Below are 14,366 nucleotides of genomic sequence, written 5' to 3' on the forward strand. Positions count from 1 at the left end.
AGAATAAATTAATGCATGTATTATTATTCAACATATTCATTAATAACTTATACTGAGCATTTATTCTGTAGTTGAATAATTTCAAAACAAAAAAAATTAGCTTCATATTTAATATTATATTTTTTTATTTGTGGTGTGCTTTCGTATGCAACGAAATGTTGGGAACTTCAACAGCAAATAAAACGAAATTAAATAAATTGCAATATAATTGGAAATAAGATTTAACTAGTAAAAAATATACATAATTCCAACTCTACAGTCCATGCTTGCCTCTACAGGCACTTGGCTTTAATCATAAATATGGCTGTAATGCTGCTGATAAACGTGTATATAGTTTTCCTTCTCTTGCTGTGTCATTTGAGCTATGAGTTCGTCATTGATTTGATCTATTGGATGTGGTCGTCCGGCAACAAGCACCGTAGGAACATCGTCGTCATCTTCTGATTCAGAATTGATATAGTTGTTGTAATMAACTTTCGCTAAAGTTAAATAATATTTTTTATAAACACAACAACTTCACAACAAAAAAGCATTTAAAATTCTTTTACTCACGTATTTTAACATTATCGATATCTTTGTCATCATCACTAGAATCACTGGAGTCCGCATTTGAAGAACCGTATTTAAGGCTTTTCGCTAGCGCATCCTTTTGATTACTTTGCTTCTCGTGTTGCAATAGCACCGACATAATATCTTCATTCTCTTTTTTACTACGATTATTGGTTGCACCGCCCACATTTATCGTATGTTGTGTGGATGATTGCGCCGCTTCATTAAGTATGGCCTCGGTGGCATCATGAGCTTCCTCCGTTATTACCGTACTCTCGGTCATCCATACAGGACGTGCCTTACGCTCGGTAACTGCCTCCTGTATCTCACCGCCAATACTAACATCGACGCGGGTCTCTTCCACGGCAAATCCTTGATTGCGTGTTGCCTCACCTGACCATTGTTGGCCATCGGGCCGTTGATTCTGTGCTTTCGTAATGCTAAAAAATGTATATTATTGAAAATAAAAAATATTTTAACTTCCTTTTTAGCAGTAACTCAGCATACCCGCGTATTGTGTCGATATCCACAGGTTCAGGCTCGAGTATTTCTGGCGCTAGCTTAATGCCTTCCACTTCGCGTAACAAATCGTAGAGTGGTTGCAATTGTTCATTGAAACGTGCCAGCATTAACCGCGAGTCTTTCTTTGGCATTGCCGAGCTGTCTTCCTCGACAGGACTACCACAATAGGTGCAACGGAATTCTCCAGTATTGAAATCGAACAACTGATCGGCTTCAAGATCAGTGAATGTCTTATCGCAGTTTGTACATTTAAAGCTAGCACGGCTTGTGGCATCACGTTCTTCTGTTTCCATACGTTTACGCATCAAATCCAATTTATATTTAACAACATTCACAAAAGTTTTATAATTAATAAAGTAGTAGTTGACCTTTTGTGCCTTGCCATCGGGTCCGGTCTCCATTTTCAAGCGTATCTGTATGAATTTGTCATTGCGTAACGTCGATATGCGCGCACGCATTTGTTTCTTTTCGAAGCGTAGCAGCTCCGCAATATCGTCTTCCTTCATGCAAGGATTACGCACCAACATATCAATGATAAGTGCATCTTCAATGGAATAGAAGCCCCGTACAACAAGACGTGCCAATTGTTTCAAACTACTCGGCACTTCGGTAACATACTTGGTTTCTTTGGTATTGGCCATGCTTTGTGAGGGTGCTAATTTAAATACGTGTTTGTTTTTAGCTAAAAAAATTAAATTATGATATAACATTTTATTCTCAATTTGGCATTTATGCCCTGCAATAATAAAAGTTTTTGGGGGTTCCGTTACCCTTTGCACCCTACGTTTATATTGCACTGTTATTTGCAACATGTTTTACCGCGTCTGCGCGACGAAATTCACCCTGTTTGGCTACATGTTGCTGCAACATTTGTCAATACAACAACAGCGCTGTGTATTTCCACCGCTCAGCAACATGACTGGGAGGTGGAAACCGAATAAAAATTCAGTTCTGTGACGCGCGCATTCGGGTGAAAACAAAGAAAATTCGTGAAACTTACCTCGCTCGTCGATGTTCGCAAAAGATGCAGTGAATTTTCGTCGTCGAAGATTTTACGTTTTCTTCTCGTTTCCGGACTAAATTTCATAAAATCCTTATAGTACAATGCATTGTGCTTTGGATGGTGATAAATTTGTTTGGATCTTCGAGTTAAAAGCAGTGAATTTTTAATAGAAACGTTCACACGAAACGCGAATATGCCGTCGCCGATAACAGGGTGTTGCAAAGGCATGGTGCTGTCAAATCGACTGCGCTACCACTTCTGTTACGAAAAGCGCATATGACAGTTGGCAGCGTTCATGGCGTGCTGGAAAGAAATTTGCAAACACAAGTACCAACTGTGTGGGAATTTTGCATTGGAAGTGGTAAGGGATTTTATTTACATTTAAAAAATTATTATTTTTTGTGTTTAAGAGTAGAAGTAATAAATATTTGCTTGGGAAAATGGCGGATTTAACACAAAATTTTTTTATAAATGCAGGTCTTTGCGTGAAATATGTTAGTATTGTGTAGGAAAATGTATGCGATTCTAATAACTTCTTGTATTGTTGCAGAGAAGACTATGTATAACAACGCCATCGGAAAATACCGGATAAATATCCACCCGAGCACTGGAAGTTTTGGCGCAAAAACATTTAAAGCGTTGCTTTATCAAACTAACACAACAGGAAATAATTTTTGCAGTATATTTTATGATAACAGCTAGTGAACTTTTCAAATATACCATCTGATTTTGATTTTGCAGATTGAAATTTGATCCAAACTACTAATCCCTTTAAAGTAACTATAAGCAAACGTTGGGAAACCATTTCTTCCTTGATTAGTACAACGTTTTTTATGTTCTTGTGAAGTTTGATCTCCATGTGTCAAAAAGTATAGAAAATGCATCTTTATTTATTATAATTTTTTTTTGCTAAATTCAAATCTACATCTAAATCTAAAAATCAAATGTATTAGAATATGTGTGTTAAAGGGTATCTTAAAGTTTACACCACTATTCACGTCAGCGAAGAAAACTTTGTAAGTCATGCGGCCCAGTTGACTGGTGCTAAAAACTTTGTGAGTCAACAAAAATAAACATTTTAACACAAACAACGAACCATATGGTGCAAAAATAAAATAAACATTAATTTACTAGTTGGATGAATCAAATCGAAATAGTTGGTTTAACTTCGTAGTAGCGGTACCTGCAACTAAAGTAAACTTCAGTAATAAAATTCCAACATACATACACAAATGTGAGAAGTACGAAATCAACATGCTGTTATTTAAAGCAAATAGGAGTGAAGTGACTAACACAAGGTAGAAATATTACAGCCAGACTAGCGCTATTTACGTAAAACATGTATGCATATTTGTCTTTTGCATGCTTCAAGGCGCTTAGATACTGTGTTCTGTCTAGTGATTCGAGCAAAATGCATAATTGTAATAAGCATATGTATGTTTTTACTTTTTAGTATGAAAATACCGAAAAAGATGTATGAAAGTTCGCGTGCTGCAAACACGAATGTATGCATATGTATCTATGTATGTAGATCTTATATGTACATACATAGTATGTATATAATATGGATATATGCATTTGCATCCCTTACTGCTGTACAAGTGTCTGTGCGTTTGCACACTCATGACCGCTTGAGTAAATAATAAATGGGCCAGACGTAGGCGTCATTGAGTCTGGGCTGCATTAATAATTCGCACAGTATAAAGGAAAAGGAAATACAAAAACAAATTTCTTTTGGAATGACGTTGAGCAGGCAAGCAGTGGGCGTTGAAGTCAGATGCTATAATTTCTTTGTACATTTATTCGTATTTGCTCGCATATTCTTATACACGAAGTTTTGCTTAGGAAATGGATGAGTAAAGAATTTCCACGCGTAGAGTATATTTGCCGAACGAAATGCCTTCGTTATGGCATCAGACTTATTTTTGTGAGAGATGTTTGTAACTTCGAAAACTTTGTGTACATTTTTATTATTTACCCATAGTTTAGGATGCACAAGTTGTGAGTAAACCTACGCTATACAGTTATAACTCTGTTTCTAATTGCTAGATATGTAAATAAAGAAAATTAGACAAAAAACTTTTTTTAAAGAATGTGTTTTATTAAATTTAAAATTTTTTTTTACTTTAGACTGTTTTATGAAATTAAACGAAATATTTTGGAATCGGTAAGTATAACCCATCTACAGACGAGTTGAAATTAATAAATATCTAGATACTTGTTGAAACTTGATATACACGTTCCTTGCCAAAAAGTAAGGACGAGTGCTTTGACGCCATCAAAAAGAAAATCTATAAAGTGATTTTATAAGTGTAATTTGGCACAGAGGGCCGCAGTAGCAAGGCACATCTGTGAGCAAAAAATTTTGAAAAAGTTGGCGTGGCTCCGTCCTCTCAAATCCTTCAAGGAAAAATAACTAAATTCCCTCAATATGGGTAAATCGTATAAGAACCCTTATCGATAGTGTGAAAATATAAAAAATAGGGTTATAACATCACTCACTCTCCATATAACGGTACAGATAAAAACTACTTAAAGCACAATAAATCAATAAAGAAGGCGGCCTTATGTATTTCAACGGCTTTAATCTTTGCAAGTTGGGGAATATGATGGATAGAAAATGTTTGGTTTTTTTATTTCTTTTTATTTATTTTTTTTAATTTTTGTAAGTTTTTTGATTTATTTTTATATTTTTTATTTTTATTTTGGCAAGTTAATAACAATGGTCATTTAATAATAACAAAGTTTCAAAAATAGTCGAACTCAACGAATTTCGAAAGGTTTCATTTGTACATCTGCATCTCATTCTTTTAACAAAAAATAACTGCCTCCTTGATTTTGTTTCCGTTTTTATTTCGAAGTTTTAAATAGAAACTTGACATTTATACAAGGTACGAACGACGAACAACTGTCAAATTCGAAGATCGAATAAAATGTTTCGCAATATTTTCGCACATAAAGTCTGCGCAGGTCCTCAACTGAGAGTCGCTTATTCGGAGTACACACAACCAAAGCTTCCCTATGCATCCGCTCACACACGTAACACCCGTGGGGTTGCGCTCTCAGAAATAACCCAACCAAATACACCTGTGCCTAATTAGAGATAGGGAAGCACATTTCATACGCATATACGTACGTCAAATTGGAAAATAACAACAAATACACTGCGCATGTGCCATACCAAGTGTATTTGTTTGCTGCCTCGCAGCTCTTTCGAACAACCATTGAGTTTGCCTCGATTATTTATCTTTCGAAATTCTGTCTTTCACGCCAACAAAGAAAACTTTGAATGCAGTTTCAAGTCGTGCGCCAAGACATTCGGAGTTAATTCGCAGTTAATTCGCAGTCAGTTCGCTAACAGCTGAAAGTGACCAATAAATAAGTAAAAAAGTAAATAAGCAATTCTTGTGGCACACACAAAGGAAAATCTTTGAAAAGTATCTGCAAATAAATGACAGGTCACAAATAACATATTGTTGACAGCATTTTGTTGCTGTTGTGTCACAAAACGGAAAGCGGAAATTATTAGCGTAGCTGGCAAGTTACTGACAATTTGTCGGCAGGCTTTCCAGTCGAAATTTTAATAAAAGTAAGCGCTTGAAAATAACTGCAATACAAAATCTTGTTGCGGGAAAAGTGGACGCCCTTAAAGAGTTTGAAAGTTGTTGCAAGTTTATTGTGGTGGCAAGTGGTGGTGTGGGTCAGCTATAAAGCTCAGCGCAAATGTGTTTTGGGGTGGAAAGGCCATTCGGTGTGTGGAAAATGTGAAGTGTGGCGTTGCACTAGCAGTAGCGTTTGCATTAGCAGCAGCACTGTCTGCCAGTTTTTTAAATAATTGATTTTTATTGTATGTGCGTGTGTTTTGCTTTATTCAGACGAGCGGTGTGAATAATAGTAAACAGCAGGCGTCTATTAATATTATTTAATACAGTGACGGCGTATGTGTGCAAATAATTTTTGGAAATATTTCTATTGTGTAGCTACGTCTGCGAGAGGTGACCCAACGGCGGCAACAGCAGCAAAAGCGGCAACGTGTGTGACAGCGTCGTGCTACAATCAAGTATGTTGAAAAAAAGCTACCCTTTTACAATCGTAAGCAAAGTTTTATTTTTAACATAAGCTTAATACAACTTTAATTTAGTGAATTAATGGTGAATCGCAGAATTTTTGTTGCTATTGTGAGAGGTATGTGCAATAAGCTGTATGAAAATTACGTAGTTTGTTGTTAGTGAAAGGTTTGAGCGCATTTTAAGTTTATTATGTACAAAGTAAAGAAAAATGTTTAACACCATAACATATAACTTTTTAATCCTCTTGTAATGTTAATAAAATAATTTTTTGGGCTTTAATGAATTAGAAAACTAAAAATTTAAAAAACACAGTTGTTTATTGCGTGATAATAATTTTTCAATTTTTTTATTCGTTTTACTACTTCAATTTACCGCAACATTTCCAAAATTTTCCAAGCGTTTTGTTATTAAAATATTATCTTATATCAGGGTGTGCGAAAACATATAATAGACGATATCATTCTAGAAATAAAAAATTAAAAAAAATTTGCATCCTGCAGCAAGGCTTTGTAGGTTTTTTGAAACAAAAAGTGAATTATTTTCAACAGTTAAAACAAATTGTTTTGCGTGTAAGGTGACCTGTATAAAAGAAAAAGTAAATTTTATTACAAATTGTAAATTTTTTGACAGTTATAATGTTTACATAAAAGTTGCGTGTCACGTTTTGTTTAGGATAAACTCATAAGCTACTGCATCGGTTTTAGAAAGTGTACAGATTAAATAAACTTAAGAAATTTTCTCAATCTTAATTATGTCAAAATTCAAAAACCATTCAGTAATAACACAAATAAGGCAAATCTAAGTCCAGGTGTCGGCAAAACTTTATTTTAAAAATTTTGCGAAAGATTTCAAAAAATCGACTTTTTTGAGAATTTTTTTGAGAGAGAAAGAAATAGTTGATTAAAGTGAAATTTTTTAAAGTTATATATTTAAACATCATGCGCAAATTGTTGGATACGAAATCTTTTATATTTTGACTGTGGGAAGCAATTGCCCGATGAATCTCGCATCTGCATTTGCCGGATGAAGAGCAGGATGCAGGCCGCAATTTCTATCCGAAACAAAAAATTCAAAGAGATTCATATTTGTTAATAACTTATCTTCTAGTTAAACTAAGAAAATTCCAATAATTGTGAAAAATTTTTGATACTGAAAAAAAGCGGTTTTTAACAAAAAATTTTTTGATTTATCTTGTTTAAAAATAATTTGACTTTTCTCAGTGTTTTTAGTTTAAATAGAAAATAATTTTATGCCAAAGATAATAAACTTTGCCCTAATTCCATACGACTTTTAATCTTTTTCTTTCCTGTCCGCTAATTAAGCAAAATCGTAAAAATGAAAAAATCGAGAAATTCGCGCGTTAAAATTTTCGCTTTCTGCCCAAGTACTCATATCCCTGCTTGACTCTCGGCCACTATTCACACTAGGTCATGGTACTACTTAGTCTTATTGCCATATTTTATTTTCTGTCAGCTAAAATTATATTAAAATAATCTTCAAAATATACATATATGTATATCTGACATAAACTTGAAGAGGCTGCATTAATATAATATGTGACCTGGTCTACGGAAAGGGGGCTTAGGTGTCAAAAAATCAATTTTCACTTTTTAGTTGATTCGGATGGAAGATGAAATGCTTTTTCACGTGATAGAAAACTAGCTTTCGCACGTCAGCTCCCTTTTCGTAGACCAGGTCACATATATTGAGTTGATATGCAAAACGTCAACTAGAAGATCGGAATTGATTAATTTAGCGATTTGTGGTATGGACTAATCAATTTCTCTCATATAATTTTTAAGAAAGATTGTCTACTTAATCTGACACTTAATTTGAAAGATTTTAACCAAGCTAAATAATTTAAATTTGGAGCAGAGATTTATATGGGATTCAATTGGTTGCCCAATTTCACATATTTTCGCATTAAACTCAAATTTTATATTAAGTATATGGTAGATAGGGGTAGTATTGACGCGATTTTATCTATTTTTGACATTACTGCAGAAAAAGATGATCTTTGAGCTTTATTCAAGTACCTCGCATACCGTGAACAATATGTAGGGATTAAAGTTAACCGGACGTTTGAAAATCCAGATACTAGTTTTTATCCGACACCATTCATTTTAGGAAAAAATACTCATAATTTCTAAAAAAAACTCACACGATTTTATTAACATAGTAAGTCATATATTGACCGATATGGGCGGTGTAAAGTCAGACGAAAGATCGACTCGAAATTTTTCTATTAGGGGCTAAGATTTCAGATAGGGGACACGATTCCACCTATTTTTGACACACAGGCATACATTTATAAGGCAAGGATTTTATCCGAATTTCAATAATATATTGCACACATTAAGCCATATTTTAAGTGCACATTCAGTCGAAGGCACTGGGGTTATTTTCGGTATCTGGGGACTTTAACAGTTATGATGCGATTTTGGCAATTTTTAAACTCGAGATGGAATAGGCGTGGTCTTTCGCCAATTTTCGCAGTGGAACATAGGAATCGGAAAATATAATTGGCGATTTTTTTTTTTAAAATTGGTCGAGTAGGTTCGGAGATATGTTATATCCCGTAAATGTGTTCGGTGTCATGCCCATCATCCACTTTTGATATTGACTTCTTCTTTTGTGTCATATTGAATGCTAAATTGAATATCTCTGACGCATTTAGTTATTGATTTATCGCACTTTTAGTAGTTGTTAGCAGAACCTTTATATGGTTAGTGGGCGGGGTACAATCTCAAAAGCAATTGTTGAGAACGGACCAATTAAATATTAACTGCCACACGAACTAGCATATTAAAATGAAGATAAAGATCGATTTAATCACTGTTATGCTATAAGAAATGCTCCCGTGAAGTTATATTATGCTCCTAAATAGGATCGGACAATAACTTATTTAAAATTTAATACCTATGTGTATTGTAGAATAAAGTAGTTTTCAATACCATAACTCATATGCTGTTATGGTCCGATATGCCTGTTTAGGGTATAAAAAGAAAGTATAAGAACTATTTTTGCAACTCTCCTTCAACAAAAATCACCAAACTTTGACAAATTATTATTATTATAGTTGAAAAAATACAAATTTTATATTCTAGGCTCCATTTATTATGTTCACCTCATTTTCATTATACCCTTGCAATACGTTGCTTCAGAGTATAATAGTTTGGTTCACCTAACAGTTGTACGTTTGCCCTAAAACTAGTCGAGATATATACGTGGCAAATATTTTGAAAAAGTGCTCGTAGTGCATTTAATGTACATATCTATGGTACCACCCACACAGCATGAAAATGAGAGAATTCGGATTCCAACCACGCCTACTTCCCATATATACAACTTCAAACTCCATTTGATTCTTTCACTTTCCAGTATACAAATCAAGAAGCAATTACTATAAATGAATACAACTTTGCAGGAATAATGCCTTTAAAGTATGACAGTTTATGACCAAAAATTGTATAAATGGAAACTGTTCAAACCCCTGGGTACCGAAAGACCACATAGTCTACAGTCGACTTTTTGCAGAAAATTTTGATCAATGTGTGTCATAATAGTATGCGGTTTATCAAAATTGATTTGAATAGGTTCAATACTTCTCTAAGTCCCCATATACCTAGTATAGAGATTTTCCAACTTGCGGGTGACTTTATACCGCATACATCAGCCAATATGTGAGTTATCTTAGTAAGATTTAGTGTGCGTATTTTTCTAATAACGGTGAATTTTTGTGCTTGGAATGAGTAAAATAGTGTGTAAACTCGTCCAAGAATCCATATAACTAACAAGCCTTATGTGTCTGAAAGTATTACCCTGGCGTTAATTCTTGCAAGTTGCAAGAGTATGAAATGTTCGGTTATAACCTTACTTAGCTCTTCCTTACTTATTATAAATAAAATTTGACAGCTGGACCCTCCCACTAATATTATTTTGCTCATATAAATCAGGTGCACCGAATTAAAAATTCGTATTCACTTTCGCATCTCGTAATTCATTTTTAAAAATTGTTGCTTGTAAATTAATTAACCGAAGGCACAACAACAACGGTAAACAAAGACAAAACAGCACAACACGTGATTTACGTTCGCTTATTTTGTTTTATCGCCGCTGCGACAACAGTGACAGCAATGGCTGTCAACGTGTGCCACCAATTACATGTATACTTATTTCAATTTTTTTATTTTATTTTTGCCAAACAACCCTATTGTAGTAGTATACAGCAACACGGCAACATATGCATGTCCACACATGTGCATTTAAGTATTTTATTCACACACATACTACGCAAATGCTTGTGCGCTTTTCCGCGCTTGTGTACAGAGGCCGTGATGTCATTTACCAATATGCCTTGAGAGATGCGACGTGGATTGGAAATATTTTGAACTTTGTGCAAACTAGTAAAATCGTACATTGGCCGAGTTTTATTTGTTTTCTTTTTTATTTCCTTTTCCTTTACATACCCATACTAAGGTAGTTTATCTGAGTTTGCTTTAGAATTTAAACTCAATTTTCTTTAGTAGAACACATTAGGAAAAACCTACAATTCTTAGTATGTAGCAAATTTTTGATAGACGCCTTTTAGGCGTTCGCTTGAGTTGAGTTCTTTGTACAATGCTTTACCTGTGGAAGACTACAGTGAATTTAGTGAAGTCTATTTGATTGAAAAGTTGAATCGAAGATCTGGATGCACTTTCAGAAGATCCTGGATAAAATCTTATATATCATTCTCTTACACAGGAGGAAGAATGGTTAAAGTATACCACTTCCATAGGCGCATTGCCTATAAATAAATTGTCCTTAAATACATTAAGTATTCTGATTATGCTTGCAAAGAAAAAACGTTTCTTCAATCATTTATGAATAATAATACAGCAAATTTAGACAGTTGTATTATATACTAAATAGCTTTTGGACACATCATGTCCCGCTACTTTATCTTAATTTAAATACGCCAGTTTATAAGAGTAAAATCAGTACTTATAATACCGTAATACTTATTCAAAAAGTTTTTTGTTTTTTAAACATCAATTGCACGAAAACAACATAAAAAATGAAGATTTAACAAGAGAAACCTTCCACAAAAAATAAGAATATCTGTTTTCAAAAATAGATAGTTTGCTATGATGAAAGCAACTTTGTCAAATCCGATCCGATGCAATAGTTTATATGAGGAGAGAAATAAATTTAGCACTCAATCCCCTAAGCACTGTAAAGGCTCTTCAAGTAGGATTTCAATTACTATTGAGTGGACAACGAGGTCTACCATACTTAATCAACATCAATATAAAGATATTCTGGGAAAGGGTACGTAGACATATGCATATTTACATATACATATGTATCTATAACTTCAGACAAGAGAAAAAAACGAAAACTAATCCCTGCCGGCTGTGGTTGCGGGTACCAAACCCTGCGCATAACCCTGTGGAGGGGATGTTTCGCCTTTTCACTTTAGCTCGCCTTTAAACGGATGTTCTTAGGCTACCCAGAGGATACTTGGTCAAAGAGCGGAAGTCGTGAGCTGCTTGAGCCATATGCAAAATAATCTATGACAACAACTGATGAGTCGACGTTGCGAGTTCTCGAAAGAAAAGTTCTGCGAAAGATTTATGGTTCTTGTTGTTGCGTTGTTGCGTTGTCCACGGCGAATATCGCATTCGATGGAAGGATGAGCTGTGTGAGATAGATGACGACATTGATATAGTTCAGCGAATTAAAAGACAGCGGCTACGCTGACTAGGTCATGTTGTCCGAATGGACGAAAACACTCCAGCTCTGAAAACATTCGACGCAGTATCCGTCGGGGGAAGCGGAGGAAGATTTTAGAACTTGTTTGGTATGGTCCCATTATAAAGAATTCAATTCAGATCCTTATGAAAAGTGCACCAAATTCAGTAATATATGTGGATTTTACGGTTTCCACAAGCAGCCGGTCGTAAATAATATTGTATATACCTACAAGCAAGTATAATAATATAGACACTTATGTATCTAAACATGCCCTTAAATGGCTTTATCGTTGGCAATAGCACGATTGTTTTGTGAACGTTTTCCTGGTGTGTGAGCACAAAAATATTTAACCGATTCTAAACACGCGTCTTTTCTACTCTCTCTTTGCAACTGGAAACTGTCGCATTTGGCAAAAACGGAAACGCGTGTATTTTATTTGAAGTCTCATAGACATAAGTATTTAGGTATATGGTACATATTTTCAAATATTTATCTATGTGAATGGAAATGATGATGCCTTATTAAGGCTTACATTTTTCAACTGAACAAAGATTTCAAAAAAAAAAAAAAAAAAAAAAAAAAAAAAAAAAAAAAAAAAAAAAAAAAAAAAAAAAAAAAAAAAAAAAAAAAAAAAAAAAAAAAAAAAACTGCTATAAAGCTAAAAAATTATGTGCTAAACTAGCTAGTATTTTACAGATTAGGATTAGTTTGTTTTCAGAGGGAACTAGTTGCTTAAATCACCGCCGCTCTTAGAGATCCTCCGAAAAAAACTGATTTCGAATATTATTTCAATTGCTGCTATTTTGCATCAATATTTCAATATACATTTTTTATATTCTCAATTACATGATTAACAATGCCTTAAAGGAAGAAATATGTTCAGTCTTTTCTATTAGCGAAATAAATAGTCAAAGTTAAGCCTTCGCAGAGTGCTCTAGACTGGCCCACAACCTTAAGGGGTTATTAAAAAAATATAATTTTCAACTTTTGTAATCTTCGGTTCTCTATTATACTATAACTCAACACAATCACTGGTATTTTCAAGGAAAGCATACACAATCAAAGCAAATTAAGCAATATTCTTCATCAATAGAAAAGTGCGTGACAACTTAATTAAGGAAACTTCGAAATTACGAGTTCCACCTTTAAGAAGAAGACATTCGATAAAACAACTGGTTAAAGCTCGAACGCCCTCTAATTAAATATTTAAGTTTTTCTTGATTCGACTTCAGAAGTTATTGTTTACAAATAAGCTGGGCAAGCCAGGATTTAGAATTAGTTCGTAAACAATGGAGCAGTCAAAAAGCAATCGCCCAGATTCATGCAAAAATATCTATATTTAGTTAACACAAGTAGCCTAATCGTATCTAATATTGGATTCAGAATATTAATGAAATATTAACTCATAACTTATTCATTACAAACTATGCTTTTACATTATTTTTAGAAGGGGCTATTGCTTTACTTTGGTCCTGGAAACACATAGTAGCCCATACAGCGCCACATATACATATGTATGTGTGCATATAATTACCGGTGCTTTTGTTGCTGTAACCGTCGCTCTGTATCATGGCATTCTGCCTCATTGTTTGGAATATCGATTTTCCTGAGGCTACAACAACCGAGCCACTAATACACCAACGTTTAGCCAATGTGTCTGTGTAAATATATACTTAATGGTACACACGAATTTGTATATATGTACATATGTTTGTGTGTTTATGTGTGTGCGTAAATAGAAGTACTTGTGTACTCGGATATATTATTATAACTCGAATTCTAGCTATTCCTTTATTCCTTTGATGTGGTGTGTTAGCTTCTCTAAACAAAAGCAACAAATAAAACATTGACTATGGCATACATCTTCGGCTTTCGATTTTCGCTTGACTTGATAGTTGTTTTGACGTTACTGCTCACTTCAACTTATATTCTTCGACTCAGTTTTAACACGTATTTGTTTTATCTTCTTCTGCTTAAGGATTTTCGCGAAACTATTTGGTTAGTCGTTTGGCCTGAAATTTCGTATTTCTTCGTACACGCGTGCGTATCTTTTAGCCGGCAACTAATGTGGTATCTATAAAATCTCATTTACTTTTCTGCGTTCTTCTTCTATCATTGTTTTAGTTTCATTATTGCGAAGTCACTTTTATTCTGCCAAAATAATATATATATATGTATATGTACATATTTGTTTGTAGCTTATAGACGTGGGTAAGAAATGGGTAAAATAAGCTATAAAAGGCTTTTTATTACGTAGCAGACTTTATTGTTTGCTGTAAAAAGTGGCTAGAATTATGGTATATGTGAGTGGCGAGCTCAAAAGTAGACGGTAATACCCAAACGAAGGCAAGAGCTGATAGACAGGTTTAAATTAAAAATATATATATCGGGTGATTTTTTTGAGGTTAGGATTTTCATGCATTAGTATTTGACAGATCACGTGGGATATCAGACATGGTGTCAAAGAGAAAGATGCTCAGTAT

General features: G+C 34.2%; 2 protein-coding genes and 1 long non-coding RNA gene across 6 annotated transcripts in view; 2 read left to right on the forward strand and 1 right to left on the reverse strand.

Annotated features, from left to right (window-relative positions):
• Positions 1–96: 96 nt before the first annotated feature.
• Positions 97–2,160, reverse strand: LOC108976434 (general transcription factor IIE subunit 1). Of its 2 annotated transcripts, none has more exons than XM_018945533.1 (4): positions 2,072–2,160; positions 1,057–1,753; positions 553–989; positions 97–479 (listed from the first exon to the last, which is right to left on the reverse strand). In XM_018945533.1, the coding sequence occupies exons 2-4, from the start codon at positions 1,710–1,712 to the stop codon at positions 289–291; spliced, it is 1,284 nt and encodes a 427-aa protein (XP_018801078.1). In that variant the 5' UTR covers positions 1,713–1,753; positions 2,072–2,160; the 3' UTR covers positions 97–288. The 2 variants fall into 2 exon arrangements, with proteins under 2 accessions (XP_018801078.1, XP_018801079.1); XM_018945534.1 differs by lacking the exon at positions 2,072–2,160 and adding an exon at positions 1,842–1,930.
• A 112-nt stretch (positions 2,161–2,272) lies between these two features.
• LOC108976435 lies at positions 2,273–4,164 on the forward strand. Its single transcript, XR_001993946.1, has 2 exons — positions 2,273–2,435; positions 2,625–4,164. It is a non-coding gene; the product is annotated as an uncharacterized LOC108976435 (long non-coding RNA).
• A 1,225-nt stretch (positions 4,165–5,389) lies between these two features.
• LOC108976388 (F-box/LRR-repeat protein 16) overlaps positions 5,390–14,366 on the forward strand; it is a 155,398-nt gene continuing 146,421 nt past the window's right edge. The window contains exons 1-2 of one of the 3 annotated variants that reach the window (XM_018945449.1): positions 5,390–5,663; positions 6,055–6,134. The gene's annotated coding sequence lies outside the window, so the exon portion shown is untranslated. Of the gene's footprint in view, positions 6,135–14,366 lie in introns of all 3 variants that reach the window. The other 2 variants (XM_018945450.1, XM_018945448.1) reach the window with 2 other exon arrangements.

Source organism: Bactrocera latifrons, unplaced genomic scaffold, assembly GCF_001853355.1.
Source record: "Bactrocera latifrons isolate USDA-ARS-PBARC rearing strain unplaced genomic scaffold, ASM185335v1 scaffold_76, whole genome shotgun sequence".
NCBI classification, from domain to species: Eukaryota; Metazoa; Arthropoda; class Insecta; order Diptera; family Tephritidae; genus Bactrocera; species Bactrocera latifrons.